We start from the raw sequence: 19105 nt of genomic DNA, 5'->3' as shown, positions 1-19105 counted from the left end.
ATCTACAGTGTACTTATATATAATAAATAAATAAATCTTTTTTAAAAAAAAAGTCTTTTCCAAGTTGAGGATGTAGCTATGTGGTAGGAACACTTAACCTAGCATGTATTAGGCCCTGAATTCAATCCGAGAGAGAGAGAGAGAGAGAGAGAGAGAGAGAGAGAGAGAGAGAGAGAGAGAGAGAGAGAGAGAGAAGGAGAAAGAGAAGGAGAAGTACTTTCACCCAGGAATGGTGACTTAACCCTGCAAACCAGGACTCAGCAGGCTGAGATATGAAGATCACAAATTCAAAGCCAGTCTGGATTACACAGGGACATTGCCTCTTCTCCTAACCCCGCCCTCCCAAAGCTTTTTGTAGTCATAATGCCTGCCACTTTAAGTAAAAGTTTTAATGACTTATCTAAATTATCACCCTATATATTTGTATTTTTCCTTTGTAGTAAACAAAGAATGAGAATATATTCTTTGTTGAAAGCTTTTTTTAAAAGACTTATATTGCATTGTATTTATTTATTTATTTATTTATTTATTTATTTATTTATTGTGTGCTAAGCCATTTCACCAGCCCTTGATCTTTTTTTGCGGCTTATTACGTATGCTGTATAATTTTGTCAAACTAACACAAGCTAGAGTCATCTGAGAGGAGGGGACTTCAATGAAGAAAATGCTCCATAATATTGGTCTGTAGGCAAGCCTGTGAGGCATTTTCATAGTTGTGGGTGGTTCCATCCCTGGACTGGTGGTCCTGGCTTCTGTAAGACAGCAGGCTGAGCAGGTCATGAGGAGCAAGCTAATAAGCAGCACTCCGCCACGGCCTCTGCATCAGCTCCTACCCTGATGTGTTCTTGCACTTTCTGCTTTTTATGATGAACGGTGAGTGAAAGAAGCCCTTTCCTCCCCACATTGCTTTTGGTCATAGTGTTTAACAGGAACTCTAACTGATACTCTATGAAAGACCCACACTTACTCTGTAAGGTCTTATGCTGTGGGACCTGTTTGTTTTTATATCCGGTAAGCTTTTCTGGGGTTTCTGGGAAGTGCTGTCCCTGATGGTACTCTTTCATATATTTGCTTTTATACCTTACCTTAAGCTTTAACAAGTGTTCTGCAAGCCAGGTGTGGCAGCTCATACCGTTAGTCTCAGCACTTGGAAGGCAGAGGCACAAAGCAAGTTTGAGGCTTTATTCAAACAAGTGAATTAGTTCCAAGCTAGTCTGGGCTATACACTAAAACTGTGTGTGTGTGTGTGTGTGTGTGTGTGTGTGTGTGTGTGTGTGTGTGTGTGTGTGTGTGTGTGTTTAAAAAAAACTAAACTAAAAAGGATGAGTAAGATGGCTTAGTTGGTGAAGATGCCTGCTACCAAGCCTGATTGACTGGGTTTGATCCCTGAGACCCACAGAGTGCAATCATGGGTCCCTTCTAAGTCCTATGTGCTAAATTCACTTTCTTTCTTCTTCCTTTCTTTCTTTCTTCCTTTCTTTCTTTCTTCCTTCCTTCCTTCTTTCCTTCCTTCCTTTCTTTCTTTCTCTCTTTTAGTATAAAATGAAGGGGCATGGCAAGGGGGATTGAGAAGGGAGTAGAGGTAGAGAAAGACAAAGGTGGTAGGGGGAGGGAGGGAGGCGAGCCAGGGAGAGACAGAGAGGGTACATTCACTTTTTTTTTTTTTGAGGCAGGGGGTGTGTTTGAGTCAGTTTCTCTATGTAGCCCTGGTTATCCTAGAACTCATGCTGTGGACCAAGCTGGCTTCAAACTCAGAGATCTGCCCACCTAATAATGCTAGGACTAAAGGTATGTGCCACTCTACCCAGCTTAAATTCACTTCTTAAACTAGGAAATAAAACCTAGGCACCCTAAATGCAGAAAGTAAGTCGTTTCCATAGACTTACCTAAAAAAGGATAAAAATATAATCTTTAAAAATATTTTTAGGGCTGGAGCCTTAATCAGTATCTTTTTAAAGGGTAAAAGTAATTTTGGAATATTGAGAAGATTTAAATACTTGCTGTTGACATACCTGATTTAATATCAGTGGCAGTCTGTAATTCTTTGCCACCCCGTTTGCAGGCCTGGAGTGTTCAGATGCAGTGTCCCCTCCCTTGCCTTCTTAGAAGAATCACATAGCTGTATGCTTTTTTTTTTTCTTAACATTTATTTATTATTATATGTAAGTACATTGTAGCTGTCTTCAGACACACCAGAAGAGGGCATCGGATCTCATTACAGATGGTTGTGAGCCACCATGTGGTTGCTGGGATTTGAACTCAGGACCTTCAGAAGAGTAGTCAGTGCTCTTAACTGCTGAGCCATCTCTCCAGGCAACATGACTGTACTTAGTACTTAGGCAGCGGAGGCAGGAGGATCACAAGTTGTAAGGCTAGCTTGAGTTACATAGTGAGACCCTGTCTCAAATAAAACAAAATAATACAAAACTATATATCAGAAATCTTTCTGTTAAAAAAAAATAAAACCCCACTCCTACTGTCTTTATTTAGGGAAATCATTGGCTCAGATAACTTGGAAGGCTTCAGGAAATTGGTGCAGTTCCTCTGCATCTCTCTCTCTCTCTCTCTCTCTCTCTCTCTCTCTCTCTCTCTCTCTCTCCCTCTCTCTCTCTCTCCCCCTTTATCTATTAGATTTATCCCGAAGCTAGTTATTTGTAGATACAAATGGCGGCGGCTGCTCCTAAGGACCACATGCTTTCTCTTCAAGAGAGAAAAGGAGAGCATCTAACAAACAAGGACAGCTTAGGTTGATTAGATAGCGAAGATCTTGCCCGTATCCACCACTGCACTGGTTGCTAGTCAGGGTTATGCCATCCAGGGATTGGAATATGTCTGGGTTTTATGCTCCTTTTGGTTTTAATCAAAAATACTGATTTGTTTACAAGGAGTGACCTCCTCCATGGTCCGAAGCTGGCAGTGGAGAGGTGGACCTGGGAGGGGAGCATGTCCGTCCCATCCGAATGGCAAACCACGTTGTAGTGGGAGATCCATAGACTGTGGAAAGGCAAGACACAACTGATGTCATACCAGCTATGGTTTTGCATCTGCAGGCTCTTCGCAAGAGAAGACAGCAAGCACGTGGTGCAGATAGCTGGCCTCCGAGAGCTCCAAGTGGACAGTGTGGAGCTCCTCCTCCAGGTAAGTCCTTCCTCCTCCTCACACCAGAGCAGCCTCGAGCCACGGCAAGCATTCAGTTTGCTTCTGAGCAACTCTGATGGCTCAGATGAGAGCAGAAGGCAGCATCACCGTCTACAGTGCAGTGTGAGCCATCTTATAAAGAGCGCTTATTTCTCTATGGAGCCAGTGAGTGGGAGGTAGGGCGTGTGGCACAAAGGAATGCATGTCAGCGATGCTTTTGAGCTGACTCCAAAGGCTGTGATTATATTCTCTGCAGCCACGGGCTTAGGGTGAAAGGGCTAAAGGCAAGGGTGATTGTTTTAAATAAAATTTTAATAAGCAATACTTTCACATGATCTCAAAATCTAGAGAATTAGGAAATTCCCTTTCCATTCCCTTGTCCTGAGGCTACGAATTGTATTAGTTTTTATGTATGCTTCCAAAGGAATTTTGAAGTCTGCTTCTTTTTATTAGAAGTTATCCGTTTGTTATAACAAAAGTAATAGTTTCTCACTGTTATGCATTATAGAAATATATAAAAAGAAAGAGCTCTTTTTCTATCCCCAGCATACACACACACTGAGTATGTGATAACCACTGTTAATTGCTTGTTGTTTTCTGCTTGTTCAGAGGCAATTTATTGATTTATGTACAAATATCTTTGTAGTGGACCTTCTTTAATGATCCTTAGCCTGGTATTCTTGGAGGAGCAGACACTGGGGATCAAACCCAGCGCTTGCAGCACTAATCAAGCATGCTGCCGCCGAGCTCCGGGCTCAATCCTGGCTCAATCCTGGCTTTGCATTGGTTTATTCATAGGTCCTTTCCTTTGATTAAAAATACCTGAACTTTTTTTTTTTTTTTTTAGAGATAAGGTCTTATATGTAGCTCAGGCTGGCTTCTAACTTACTGTGTAACCAAGAATGACCTCGAATTTCTTATCCTCAGGTTTCTACCTCAACTGAAAAGATTACAGGAGTGAGCCACCATATTTAGCTCATTGTTTCACTTTGTTTTGTTTTGTTGAGACTGGGTTTCTCTAGAGTCCTGGCTTTCATGGAGCTCTCTGTGTAGACCAGGCTGGTCTCATGTCTGCCTGCCTCTAGATGCCCATTGCTGGGATTAAATATATGCACCACTACACCGACTTGGATTATTATGTTTACTTAACTAACAAATATTTAGGTGGAGTATTTTTTGGTCGTTTGTGTTTTTTTGTTTTGTTTTGTTTTTTCCAAATACCCTGTGACTTAATCACTATAAAATAAGATGCATACTATAAAACTCATTCCTTATGAGCAAGTTGAAGCAAAGACTAGAAGCCAGCAGTCAGGGCCAGAGGAGCCAGCTGCCAGCCACCAGCCCAGAGCTGCCAGTTCTCAGCAACACCCTTCTCACCATGCATTTCCTGTCTAGTGAATTATTTGGATCATTTTTTTAAAGAAAAAAACAAAACAAAACAAAAAAACACAAACGACCAAAAGATCCTCCACCTAAATACCCACTGAATCAAGATGTTTATGGCAATATCTTCTGGATTTTTTGCTTAAAACTGAGTACTTACTGCTGGGCGGGTGGTGGCGCACGCCTGTAATCCCAGCACTCTGGGAGGCAGAGGCAGGTGGATTTCTGAGTTCAAGGCCAGCCTGGTCTACAGAGTAAGTTCCAGGACAGCCAGGGCTACATAGAGAAACCCTGTCTCGGAAAAACTAAATCGGAAAAAAAAAAACCAAACTGAGCACTTACAAAGCTGTTTACCCACACACAATAAGGTATTTAGGGATTTTTTTTAAAGTGCTTTTTGAAAACAGAGTATTAAAAATTGCCAGTAATGTTGGCCCCTGCCTATAATCCTAGCACTTGGGAAGCTGAGACAGAAGGATCCTAAGCCAGGCCAATCTAGGCTATATAGTGAGATAAGAAAGAGAGGAGAGTTGATGGGAGACTTGGCTGTATTGGGGCTGGAGAGATGGTTCAGCAGTGAAGACCACTTACTACTTTTGTAGAAGACCTGGATTTGATCCCCAGCACCCATAACACACGAGCACTGTAACTCCAGTTCATGTGGATCCAACACCTCTGGCCTCCCTGGGCACCTGTTCTCAAGTACACATACTCACCAGTATATATAATTAGAAATAAAAGTAAGTCTTAAAAAGGCATTGTGTGAAATGGTAAGGTAACTAATAATTAGTGATATCTTAGTTTCTTAGTTTGTTTTTCCCAAGATAAATAGGTAAATTTTGCTTATCTCTGAGGACTGAGGTTCCAAATGTATGTTTATTCACATTCCTTAGGATCTAAAATCTGAAGATGGAATCTGTGTGGGTATTGTGGCAGGTCACCTAAGAGCCCTTTTCTAGTGACCTCAAAGGCAAGGGCAGAACAGAGGGTAGCGGCTCTGAGCACTCCCAGGCACCTAGAGCGCCCTCTGCTATGGCGTCACAAAGAGATTGTTTCTCACGTGGATTCACGGTGGTCTTCTGCCCTTCCCTTTCCCAGCCATTCCTTCATTTGGCTAGGAGTTTAAGGTGACTCCTGCCCTTGGGAGTCTAAATGAGAAAAGAGCAAGCACTAGGAAATCTCTTTTTCTTGGAGCCACAGCTGTGCTGCCCATGTGGGGCTGGGGACCAAACCAAGGCCGCACACATGTTAAGCAAGCCCTCTCCCACTGAGCCACACCACCAGCCCACAGCTCTGCTGAAGGACAGTCTGTGACACATGAGCATCTCTTAGAAAAGTGCATGGCTTGTCTTGCCCTAAAGCACTGTTCTATTCATGGGAATGTGATGTGCACGTCCATGCGAATGCATGCCATGGAAGCTCAGGTGCCCACAGAGCCCAGAAAGTGCCAGTCCCCGGGAGCTGCCGTTACAGGCCTTGTGAGGCCCCACTGAACTCCTGCTATGGAAGCTGGGAACCAAACTTGCTTCTCTTCAAGGGGAGCATGCACAGTACTTAACCACTACAGTGCTTGTGGTGCCTTGGTATTTGTGCAGGAAAGGCCAGTGGTTAGCGTCTCATGGCCAGATAAAGCTGGGGCTCTGGTCTCCTTCCTAGTCCCACTCCTCCCTTCTTTTCCGCCTTTCTCTGTAGATGTGTATTAAGGAACCTGTGGCATCTCTGCTGATTTATAAAACTGTTTCTCATGAAATTCTGATGAAGGCAACAGTTTTATTTTAGAAATTTACATACAGATGTCAGCTCTTCTGTGTTTGAAAAATTACTGTGAGCTTCCCATGGTAGTGTGTGCTCTAACTATACATCTTTTTACAGCTTGGTTTTAAACGATGTCTTACTGTATAGCCTTGGCTGACCTGAAACTCAGGATGTTAGCCAGGTTGTTCTTAACTTTTGGCAATCCTACCTCTGCCTCTTGATTACTGGGATCAGAGACATGCATATGACGCCATGTCTGGTGCCACTTGTCCCCAATACTAGAGACTAGATCCAATAACCTAGGATCCTGTGTGTTCTGAGCAAGTAGTCTACAATGAGTGACACCCCCTCCAACTTTCGTTCAATTTTTTAGCAAGCCAAATGTGGTAGTATATGTCTGTATCCTAGTATTAGGGAGTCAAGGCAGAAGGAGTATGAATTTGGGCTATCCAGGGCAAGTTCTAAACTAGGCTCAGATACATAGTAAGACCTTGTTTAAAATAAACAATGATAACCAAAACAGATAATCAGTTGTGGAGACGCATGCCTTTAATCCCAGCACTAAGGCAGAGGCAGACATATCTTTGTGAGTTCAAGGCCAGCCTAGTCTACAAAACAAGTTCTAGGTCACCTAGAGCCTAATAGGAAATAATAAATAAGAAAGACATTCTGATATCAATCTCTGACCTCCATGCACACTTGAAGAAACAACTTAAAAGATTCTTTCAGCTCAAGGTTTCATAGGGTTCAGTTTGTGATCACTTGGCCCATAAACTTGAGCAAAACATGGCAAGAAGGTGTGGCAAAAAACAGATGTTCATGAGACTGAGAACAGAAACCAGAAATAGAGACAGGAAGTGGCCAGGAATAATAGAGTCAAAAGACACACTCCCAATGACCTGTTTCCCTTAGCCAGGCCCTACTTCCTGATGTTTCTATAAGTTCCCAAATACCTCCACCACCTGGGGACAAAGTATTCGACCATGAGTTTATGGGGACCATTGCCTATTCAAATCATAATGTGCTACTCTACTTCCAAAGGCTTGTGGCTGTTTTATAATACAAATGCTTTTATTTTATCTCCAGTTGACCCTCCCCCCCAAATCTTAACAGTTCGTTTCAGAAACAAAATTTATTCTTTCTTCTGAAACTAAAGAGAATTCTTAACCAATTTCCTGATTTTGTAATCAGAAGGAAGTGGCTGAAGAAATAGCCAGCACCGACATGGCAGCTCACAACCACCTGAAACTCCAGCTCCCTCTTCTGGTCTTGATGGGTACACATGTGCACTTGCATGATTATAGGCAAACATACACATTAATTTTTTTTAGTTAAAGAAAAACTATCCTACCAATATAGAGTGTTACAGAATGAGCATTCCCATCCCAAAAGGAAAAAATGAAACAGTAGCAAGCAAAACCCAGACCCAGCAGGGCAAATGATAAATCCTGTAGCTCGATGCCCAGCACCTGGTGTCCCCCCACCCCCTCCCCACCCCCCTCACCCCCCCACCGGACAGCATGCTGCAGCGCTGACAGTCTGCACAGCTGACTCATTCTCTAGCTCCATGTAGCCCACATGGCCTCCTTCCTGGGCTGGCTTTGCTCTTCGCCCGCAGCTTTCCCCAGTAAACACCTGGCTTTTAATACAGGGGTTCTGAATCAGCATGACAGAGGCTTTACCAGCTGGGTTATCTTCCCCATCTTGGTTCTTTTTAGGGCACTAATCTGTATAATGACCCCATCCTCCTAAGTCACAGTTTTCAGCTCACCACTCCTTTTCCAGCCAGATGGTGTGTGCTTAAATTCCTCATCTGCTTTTTGTTCCTGATCATTACTATAAGTTTGGCTGAAAACAATAACCTATAGCCCCAACACTGCTTTCTTAAACTTTCCTGTCAACTTAGTCAATCACCTTAAAATTCAGGCTTCTGCAAAAGTTTCTGGACATGACAAAATATAGACAATTTCTTAGCCAAAATGTAACATGAATGGCTTCTAGTCTTGTCCCAGTAGTGTCTTTGTTCTCATCTGAAATTCATGGGCAGTCTTTACCGCCTGCATTCCTGTCAGCATTGTTCCTCTGAACTTTCACCAGGATCATCTCTAAACTCTCTGCTTACAGCATTCCAGCACTCCTGTCACATTCACCTCCAAACTCTTTTTTTTTTTTTTTTTTTTTTTTTTTTTTTTTTTTGAGGCAGCGTCTCACTATGTAAATTGGCTAGTTTGCAACTCACTATGTAGACCAGGCCAGCCTTGAACTCACAGAGATCTGCCTGCCTTTGTCTTCTAAATGCTGGGATTAGTGAGACATTCTTTTTTTGTTGTTGTTGTTTTGTTTTGTTTTTTTCTTTGTTTTGTTTTGTTTTTGAGACAGGGTCCCAAGTTTTCACAAGGGTGATTTTGATTGGGCTTGCCAGGTAGCCAAGGATAGCCTTAACCTTCCTGATTCTTCTACCTTCACCTCCTAAGGGATAGGACTACAGGTGTGTGCAGTGTTGGGGATTAGAGCCAGGATTTGTACATGCAGAGCCGGCACTCTACCAACTAACTATATTTCCAGCCCAGAACATTGTTGGGTTTGGGGGGTTTGTTTTTGGTTTTTTGGTTGGTTTGGGTTTTTGTTTTTGGAGACAGGATTCTTCTATGTAACAGAGCCCTGGCTTTCCTGGATAGATCTGTAGAGTGCCTGCCTCTGCTTCCTGAGTGGATTAAAGGCATGTGCTACAGCACTGGACCAGAACCTATTTTTAATTTATTGTAGTTTAAAAAGAAAGAAAGAATATGCTCCTGCTTGATGAGGTATTTTGAAGCTTATTAAGTTTGATTCTGTATTTGGACCTTTAATTTGGAAAATTTGACTGTGTTTAATATGATACAAATTAAAGTTCTGGGAAACTGCAGTGATATGTTCATAGATGACTATTTCCATTGCTTGGAGGCTGGAGACTGAGACTTCTCCCCTTCTCTACTCCTTTGTGGCCAGAAGGTCCCAATTAGTCTTGATTGCTAGACAGGGGTAAGGGAGGATTGGAGTCAAGGGACATTGTAGGCACAGGAAATAACTCACTTCACTGTCCCTGAATATCAGGCCTGCCCTCCTTCACGCCTGTACCCCATAGCAGGTGGGTGTGATCAGTCATGTTACAATGTGCATTTCTGTCTTCTGATTCAGTTACTAAGATAGATGAAGACTATGAGACCTTGCTTTGGAGCCAAGTTTTGCCCTGGGGAACTTAGGCTAGATTCATCAAAGATATTAAAAAGAGTGCATAAGATTACGAAGTAAATTAGCTCTTGAGCCACTGAATGTTCTCCCACAAGATTAGCATTCTATGTGGTTCTCACTGCTGTTGGTACTTACTCTGTATGATTTAGTGTCTGGGCAGCCTTCCACCTGCCCATCAAATACTGCAGTATGCTAACAAAATGACGTGCCAGGTCCCTATTGCTTACTTAGCAAACCTTTTGGAGCCAGAGACTTTGTTTTCTCCCAGAGAAAGTCATCCTATGGATTTTGTTTTTTCAGGTGATCTTAAAGGGCAGCAAGGAGCGCAGCACGGGGGCCACTGGTGTCAACGCAGACTCCTCCCGCTCCCATGCTGTCATCCAAATTCAGATCAAAGATGCAGCCAAGAGGACATTTGGCAGGTGAGCTGGAACTATGTGGGGAATTGCATTGTCTGCCTTTCCATATGTGACTTTGAAATATATATGCTCAACCTGGGACACCCTGACACCTTGGGTCTTCATTGCAGGTAATGTTGTTAGCCCTGAAATAAATCATTGTATAAAGTGCCATCAGTTGATTAACCATGAAGTAATGACCTATTGTTGGTCAACCCAAAGTTATTAAAAGGGACATTGATTGCTTCTAATGTGAAACACAGTATCAGCAGGGAAACAGCAAGGAATGCATTGGAGAGCTTGCAGGCTATAAATGGGGGTGGGGGAATCCATTTTTCTTGAAAGAAGACATAGGACAATTGGATGCATTCACTGCTTCTCTGGTGCTATCTTAGCAAACTCTGCCGTGCTGATGGATGAGCCTGTCCCACCTCTGAGTAATGAGTCATTCTCTTCTTTTCATCCTTTCTCGTTAGAGAACAGCCAATAAAACTTTCTATTTAATTATCTAAGTAGTCACCTAACTGATTTGTAGTATGGTCACCAGGCCCTTGTGGGGAAATGCTTTATTTTATTAATTTCAGTCATACTTTCTCACAAATGAGAAGAGCAATGGAAGTGTCTGAGTGAGCAGTGCCAGCTGCAGCTGACACATCAGGACCTTGTGATGGTTTTGGAAGGCTAACAATGATGTCTTGTCTCTTCTGAGGATGGGCTGTGCTCCATTCCTCCCGAGGTTACAAAATGTCAGCTAATATGGAAATAAACCAAAGCCCCAAAAAGTCTTTGCCGCTGTGTGTTTTTTAGGATCTCTTTCATTGACTTGGCCGGGAGCGAGAGAGCAGCAGATGCCAGGGACTCAGACAGACAGACAAAGATGGAAGGCGCGGAGATCAACCAGAGTCTTCTGGCTGTGAGTTGCTTAGAATCTAAAGGCCCCTTTTTTGAGAGATTTTGCCCTAATGTGAAGCCAGTCATTGAGGCTGTATAGATCAGAAGGGCAGAAGCATGCTCTCATTTGACAGTGGAAGTCCTGAACTGGACGGCAGGTCCAGGCAGCCTCTGCACAATGCTAGGCCCCTCTTCTTTCTCCCCTGCCTCTTGTCCTCAGTCCCTACCAGTTAGAATTGCTGCATGGCTGAGAGAGTTTTTCCTACTCCCCAAATGTAAATTATACTTGAAGGACACAGAGGTGGGAAGTAGCACATCTCAGACTTTCAACAGTTCCCAACAGTTGAAAACTTAACCAGGGCCAGAAAGGCGGCTCAGTAGGTGAAGGTACTTGCTGGCATCCAGGGTCTGATCTCTGGGACCCCCATAGTAGAAAGATAGCAACTCATATACACTGTCCTCTGACTGCCACTTTGTGCACCATGACACACACATATACATGTACACACAAAATAAAGCAATATAAAAACTTAAGAATATAAGCAGCCCCATCCTTCCCATAGTTGGATTACTTTATTTTATTATCACCATATGTGTCTATGGGCACATACCTACATGGCAAATGTGTGGTGGTCAGAGGACAACATTTAGGAGTTGGTCTTCTCCTTCCATCATGGATTCCAGGGATCTCCCTCAGGTGGTCAGACTTGTGTGGCAACAGCTTTTGCCAGTGAGCCATCCTGCCAATTCCTACTTGGATTAAAAGAAACCCTATTCATTCATCGTTTTATAAATACTTCAAAATCTCAAAGGGATGCTTTATTTTTTAATATATCTGTAATAAAATTTATCATATGTTTAATGTTACCTCTTAATAAATATTTAAAAACCTCATGTTGACCAATAACTCTTTTTTCATAGTTGATTTACTGAAGATGAAGACAACTACCCTCTGCCACTTCCCCTGAGCCTGCTTTGTTTTTCTGTATCAGCACATACTTATCTAAGAGGAAGTGGGGGAGACAATCACCTGTGAATTTTCCCACATTCTAGACATGGACACCTACATCTCATTTTGATGATTAGTGTGTTAGTCTATTCTCTACTAGAGTTCCTAAAAAGTGGTTAAGCTATGTGTATTTGCTGTCTAATATGACTAGGTTTTTTATTATTTATTTATTTGTATATAGGTGTTTTGCCTACATGTATGTCTGTGTACTATGTGTGTACCCAATACAGGCAGAGGCCAGAAAACATCGGATTCTCTAGGACTGGAGTTACAGACAGTTGTGAGCTACCCTGGGTCATTGTTACCAAAAATAGCATACATAATATCATCTCTTCTGGAGAATCTTCTCAGTGCTAAAAATGGTAGATATCGGACTGATTTGAATCTATAATAACATCCAGTGCTTGCTTTTACCAGCTCAGCCATCTCTGTCTAGGCGCCACTGAAATTGGTCTTACTTAAGATGTCTCTAAAGTAAAATACACACAGGATTTTGAAAATTTGATATCAACAAAGCATATAAAATATGTCAATAATATATTTTCATATTATATCCAAAATAATACTTTAAACATAATAGGTTAAAGTATGCAATTCTCATTGATTCCACCAGCCATGGGGTGTACTTTCAGTGTTTCTGTTTGGCAGTCAGTTTGGTTTTCTCAATTCTGCATGGCAAGTTTAGCAAGTACTCATGACCCCTCCTGGCCCTTATAGATTAGGATTCAGGTGCAGATGGAGTGAATGAACTGGTCAGGTGTAGCCTCTAACCAAAACTGAGATTCTGATCATTATAAGCTATGCTACATAACCTTGCTCCATCCCTCCTCTTTACAGTGAGATGGAAGGCTAGGAGATGGCCCACACTTGCCACAAAAGCCTGACAGCGTGTACTCAGTCCACGGAACCCATGTAACGGTGAAAGAAAAGAACCAACTCCACAGAGTTGTTCTCTGACTTTCACAGGAGCACTACACACACACCACATGTACACTACACACACACACCATGTGTGCAAACTTATATGTGTGTGCACTAGAAGGGAGATGGCAGTGTGAAGTAATTGCTGTTTCAGACCAGGGACAAGGGACTAAGGTGCATAGTTTACATCTCAAGATAAACCGGGGCCTCCAGGTTCTCCCAACATCCTTCAGTCCCTACCTGGCACACCCTTCTCCCAACCCTGAACTTTCTAAGCCAACAGCAGCTTCCCTCCCCTTAATATATAATCTAATGTGGTTTGAACTGGCTCGTTTCACCAGCAGAGAACTAACTATCACTTAGTACTTGTCTTAAATTTTAATTTCTGACATTATGACCAAAAGCATCTTGGGGAGGTGGATTTACTAGGCCTTTAGGTTACAGTCCATCTTTGGAGAAATCAAGACAGGAACTCCTCAGGCAGGAACCTGGAGGCAAGAACTGAAGTAGAGACTGTGGAGAAAACACTGCTTACTGGTTAGCTCCCTGTGGTTATCTCATTCTCCTTTCTTACACAGCCCAGGACTACCTGCCCAGGGTGGCACCACCCACAGTGGCTTACTGATCAAGAAAATGCTCTACAGGCCTGTCTGTAGGCCAGTCTGTTAGAGGCATTTTCTCGATTGAGGCCCCTCTTCTCAGAGAGCTCTAGCTGCTAGAGCTAGAGTCTAGCTCGTGTCAAGTTGACAAAAACTAACAAGATCATACTATTTTTCCTCTGATGCTCTGATTCTCTTTCCCCGATTTATATCCAAATCTTGGATTTATACCTATAGGTCTACATGTATGAGAGGGAAAGGGAAGTAGCTTAAGTATGTTATCTACGTGAGACCTACATAGTTGTGACGAGAGAGGGAACAAGTAAGCCAGGATTACCAGTGCATAAGCTTGACTCAGAACTGGAGGGTGGGTTTCTGGGTTCATTAGTGTCACTACGGACTGACTCAGAGCTAATCTAGAATCCCAGCCTCTAAGTTCAGAATCCTTAGCAAGACAGCATAGGATGATGATGTTTTCTCATTCTTGCTTGGTTTTATATATGAACATGAAACAGCAGGGCAGTTGACTTTATTTTAGGAAAATTGTGTTTTGTTTGTGTGTGTTTTGTTTGCCTATTTGCTTTTACAATTGTTGTTGTTGTTGTTGTTGTTGTTGTTGAGACAGGGTTTCTCTGTGTGTAGCCCTGGCTGTCCTGGAACTCACTCTGTAGACCAGGCTGGCCTTGAACTCAGAAATCCACCTGCCTCTGCCTCCCAAGTGCTGGGATGACAGGCTTGCACCACCACTGCCCAGCTGCTTTTACAAATCTTGAGATTTATTTTTATTTTTTACTTACCTGAATGTGTGAATATGTATGACACACATTTGGGTGTCTGAAGAAGCCAGAGGAAGGTGTTAGCACCCCTGGAGCTGGATGAATTAACAGTGTGGCTTCTAGGAACCAAACTCTGTTCTCCCACAGAGCAGCAAGCACTCAGGTCTGGACAGATAGTTCAGAAGTTAAGAGCACTGGCTCTCACCTTCTAACAGAGGGTCAGAGTTCAGTTCCCAGCACCGACATGCTGGCTCATCACCACCCAGTTCCAGGGCATCCTGTGCCTTCTTCCTAGTACAGTGGCATGCCTTTAGGCAAAGTACTCAAACACATAAAATAAAGAGAAACTTCCTGTGGATAGAGCATTTGGCTGTCCCTTACTTCAGTGTTGATGTGTCTTTTTACTCTCGCACTTTACAGCTCAAGGAATGTATCCGCGCCCTGGACCAGGAACACACCCACACACCTTTCAGGCAGAGCAAACTGACTCAGGTAATGTCAAGCAAAAGCCTTGAGTTTGTTCTGCTTTATTCATTGTTCCTTCCTCCATTACTTTGTTAATTTAATCAAGCATCCACTACTAACCAGAGATGATGCCAAACACACTGGGGAGAAAAGACCTTAGGTGTCATTTTTCCTCCAGGAGCTCTCAGTGTACTCAGGCAGAGATGTCTACAGCAGCAGGGCAGTTCCAGCCGCAAGAAGGTGGCCATGGTCTTCTTGTTACCGCCTGTTGTAGTTTCATGCTGCTGCTGTGATGGAATACAATGGCAAGCATCCCAGCTCATAGCTCATCCCTGAGGGGGGTCATTGCAGGAACTTGAAGCAGAAATCATGGAGCAGTGTTGCTTGCTGGCTCCCTCCCAGACTGATGCTTAGGCAGGCTTTCCCTAGACAGCCCAGGACCATCTACAGGGAATGGTGCAGCTCTTTTATCTGGGTCCTCCTGTTTCAGTTAACAAGACAATCACCCACAGGCTAATCTGAGCTGAGAAATCCCTTGACTCCCTTCTCAGATAACTCTAGGCTGTGGCAAATTGACAAAACTAACTAGGACTATTTCTGTATTCTTCCAGTGTAAAGAATCTTATTGCAGATGTGGTACCATTTTCTAGAATCTGAGGAAGGAGGATTACTTAAGCCCAGGAATTCAAGACCAACCTGGATAGCATAGCAAGACTACATCTGTAAAAGCAAAAATTGCTGAATATGGTGGTTTGTGTCTGTGTTCCCAGAAACTTAGGCTGAGACAGAGAATTGCTTGAGCCCATACATTGGAGATCAGTGTGGGTAACATAACAAGATCCTGTCTGTCTACCCCGGCCAACAAAACCATGGGGATAGGCCAGGGCATAGCTCAGTGCTAGCATTTGCTTGGTGTACACCAGATCTTAGGTTTAATCCTCAACACTGGGGGAAACATACACACACACACACACACACACACACACACGCTCACACACACACACTATTTAGTAGAGTTACTGAGTCTTTGTAACTAAGAAAACCACAGTGTAGTTCCAGTTAGTGTTTCAGTCAAACAAGTTAATGACATCAGTTTAAAAGACTGCAACAGGTTTTCTATGTGAATAGAAAAGATGGCAGAAGATGTTAAAGACAAGTTCTGCTGCCTGGCTGTTTTAAAGCATTGTTTCTACATGGGGAAATTTTTAAAAGATAAATATTGTATACAACTATCAATACAACCGTAAATTAACTGCCCATTTATAAGAGTATACATGAAGCCAGGCAGTGGTGGCGCACGCCTGTAATCCCAGCACTCTGGGAAGCAGAGGCAGGCGGATTTCTGAGTTCGAGGCCAGCCTGCTCTACAGAGTAAGTTTCAGGACAGCCAGGGCTACACAGAGAAACCCTGTCTCGAAAAAACCAAATCCAAAAAAAAAAAAAAAAAAAAGAGCATACATGAGATGACCTTTTACTATTTTTATAGTTGTAAGACTGCTAAGTGGAATGTGGGGAGGAACTCAACATTCCACTGTGTGTCTGTCTGTCAGCCCAGCTACTCAGAAGAGTAATCCAGGGGCATTGCTTGAGCCAGGAGTTTGAGTCCAGCCTGGACAACATAGCAGCCCACCTCAATGACAAAGCACTACACAGAAAAACTACACAAATATTAGCTGTGATTGTTCTGGGGGCAGAGACTAAGGATTGAGCCTTCACATTCTAGGCAACTGCTATGCCACTAGTTACATTCCCAGGTTACATTTTCATTTTGACATGTGTATTCTCTCTCTCTTTTTTTTTAACATGAACCAGTCAGTCACCTTTTATTGTACACTAGTTCTCAGTCAGAGTATGAAGGTTCAGCCACAGCTGAATGCCTTCCTGGATCCAAGCTGGACAGGAGGATGTACTCAGCCGTGCAGTACCCTCCAATAGTGACCCCTCTTCAGTGGTGCTTGAGTCACCGCTCCTGTCTGAGTTCCTTGTAAGAAATGTAGTAGCTGAAAACCACACAGGCTGCCAGCACCATGTTGACCCCCGGGATGCTGCCTTTCTGAACATTGATATACTTGTTGTAATACTGGTCATGCCCTCTCCGAAAGGTTCTGAAAGGCAGTGCCACTGGGGCTGACTCCATCATCAGTATCCAGCTCGGCAGCTCTCCAGGTTTAAGTCCCATGAGCTGCTTTTCTTACGGTGGCATGAGCAGCGCCATCTTGCAGTCCTGGGATCCCAATATAAGTGTAGTCTTGTGTACAACCTGGCCTTGAATTCATTTTGTAAAACAGACAAGTCTTGATGTGGGATCCTCCTGCCTCGGTCTTCTAAGCATCTACCAGACCCAGCCTTGGTTATTCTGGGCAATACAAATATAGAACCTTTTTCTTTCTTTTGTCTGGAAAATGACCAATAGATATTAAGTCAGGCCTATATTGGCCATAGAGGTGAGGGAATTTGAACTCGTGACCTCATGCTTGCTTATAGCAAGTACTTTGACCCACTGAGCCATCTACTCTGCACCATAAATGTCAGCTAGTTCCCTAGTTGTTGATGTTTCTCTGAAGACTGCTAAGTACTTTTTGTTTTTCTTATCAGTTATCAGCATTTCTTTTTTTAAAAAAATTCATATATATATATATATATATATATATATATATATATATATATATATATATATATATGTCTTGCCTGTATGCCTAGTGCCCAGAGACCTGAAGATTCCTTGGAACTGAAGTTACAGATGGTTGTCAACCACCAGGTGGTTACTGGGAACTGAACCCAGGTCCTCTTCAAGAGTAGCAAGCGCTCTTAACAACTGAACCATCTCTCCAGTCTAATGAATTTCTTCCTTTGTAAAATGTTTTTTGTGCAAATGTCTTTTAGAGCAAGCTGTGGCCAGCTTCTTCACACATAAGTACTGAATATGCCCTTTGTTCACTGCCCTGTCTCCTGGTTTGGATAGGTCCTGAAGGACTCTTTCATTGGCAATGCCAAAACTTGCATGATCGCCAACATCTCCCCAAGCCACATAGCCACAGAGCATACATTGAATACCTTGCGCTACGCTGACCGGTAAGTTGGCTATAGGACATCAGGTTGTTCTGAGCAGTGGTGGCAAAGACAGGTGGATCTCTGAGTTCAAGTCCAGCCTGGTCTACAGGGGAAAAGGATGCCAGCTTGTGTCTGGGTCCCATGTGTTTGTGCACATCCCTCAAGCACAGTGATCTGGTGTTGAACTCCATAGCCTTCTTGGAGATGCTACACTAGGATTTTGAGAAGTATAGCCTAAAGAACCCTCCTTTTATGTGTGTGTGCCAAAAAAAGATGCCACTTGTCCCTGTTTAGGAACTGATGCCTACTCAGTAGGTTTTCAGTGTCTACTAGGACATGGGAGTATGGTAGGCGCAAGAAGCTTTTCTTTCTGCTGACCTCAGCACTGTTTATAGGAGCATATAGGTCCAAAAGGACCAATCTAGACATATCAAAAAAGAGGCCCAAAGAATAGGAATTATCCAAGGACTTATTAAAAGTTGGTGGCAAAGGTAGCACCCATCTTTTTAAGAAAAATTACAGGGGCAGTGGGTATGGAGTTGTGTGGATGTCAGAGGACAACTTCAGTTAGTTAGTGCCCTCTACCATATGGGTCTCAGGGTAAATTCAGACCTTCACAATTGTCAGCAAGCGCCTTACCCACTGACCCATTTCGCTGGTCTTAAAGCTAACACCCATTAGCTGCTTGCCAGGCTTCTTTCTGAAGGGACTTGCTATCTGTCAGCACTATTCCCATTTCTACTTAAAGTTAGTCTCTTACAGAATTAAAAATACTTTAAAATGTTTTAGATTATTTTAAATATATCAGTATTTTGTCTGTATGCATGTATGTACGTGTACCCTATGTGTGCCTGGTGTCAGAAGTCAGAAGTCACTATACTACCTGAAATTGGAGTTATAGAGGGTTGTGAGCTACCATGTAGGTTCTGGGAACCAAACCTGGTGGGTCTTCGGCAGAAGCAGCAGTGCTCTTAAGCTCTGAGCCATCTTTCTAGCCCCCAGAAGTAAGAACATTTTTCATTATCATGACTGGGGATCTACTGGAATCTACTAGGTAAAAATCACATACCTAATAATATCACCTCTATAATAAACAGTTTTACCCAAAACAGAATACCCATAATGCTAAGTTAGGAGATAGTGGAAATCCACATCATCTTTCCCTGTGTGGGACTAGCACAATCTGCTGCTTTTTGGAGGTTTTGCTTTCTGAACTGCAGACTAAGGGATTCCCCTTAACCTTCCCAGAGATGCTCTACAGGGTGTTGTTTGTAGGGTTGTGTGGGATTATAGGTGAAGGGTAGACATGAATTCCTGAGCTGGCCATCTTCAGGAGCTATGGCAGGCTCTGCATGAATATAGCACGATTCTCATTCCTAGCTTGTCCCTTACGTGGGGCTGTAGTGATTTGCAAACTCTTCAGCCATGTATTGTTGTATGTATGCTTGTATTCTCAGGAGACACTTCTCTTTTAGTTCAAGTACAGTA

The 19105-nt window shown here is 42.9% G+C and overlaps 2 protein-coding genes across 3 annotated transcripts in view; one reads left to right on the top strand and one right to left on the bottom strand.

The window, feature by feature from the left end:
* Positions 1-19105, top strand: part of Kif24 (kinesin family member 24) — a 70512-nt gene that overhangs the window by 45400 nt on the left and 6007 nt on the right. For both annotated transcript variants that reach the window (XM_052176269.1, XM_052176268.1), the window contains 5 exons: positions 3051-3138; positions 9808-9929; positions 10713-10818; positions 14522-14593; positions 17529-17638. In XM_052176269.1, the coding sequence (XP_052032229.1) occupies positions 3051-3138; positions 9808-9929; positions 10713-10818; positions 14522-14593; positions 17529-17638 (498 nt within the window). The remainder of the gene's footprint in view (positions 1-3050; positions 3139-9807; positions 9930-10712; positions 10819-14521; positions 14594-17528; positions 17639-19105) is intronic.
* On the bottom strand, positions 16527-16745 carry LOC127680670 (ATP synthase subunit f, mitochondrial-like). The gene has a single exon (XM_052176274.1). The coding sequence runs from the start codon at positions 16743-16745 to the stop codon at positions 16527-16529; it is 219 nt and encodes a 72-aa protein (XP_052032234.1).

Source organism: Apodemus sylvaticus, chromosome 3, assembly GCF_947179515.1.
Source record: "Apodemus sylvaticus chromosome 3, mApoSyl1.1, whole genome shotgun sequence".
NCBI lineage: Eukaryota > Metazoa > Chordata > Mammalia > Rodentia > Muridae > Apodemus > Apodemus sylvaticus.
Note: the sequence above shows the minus strand (reverse complement) of the source record. Positions and strands in the feature narration are given on the sequence as shown.

Bases quoted from the DNA above. Each gene is read 5' to 3' on its own strand.
- LOC127680670 (XM_052176274.1), bottom strand. From the start codon at position 16,745: ATGGGACTTAAACCTGGAGAGCTGCCGAGCTGGATACTGATGATGGAG.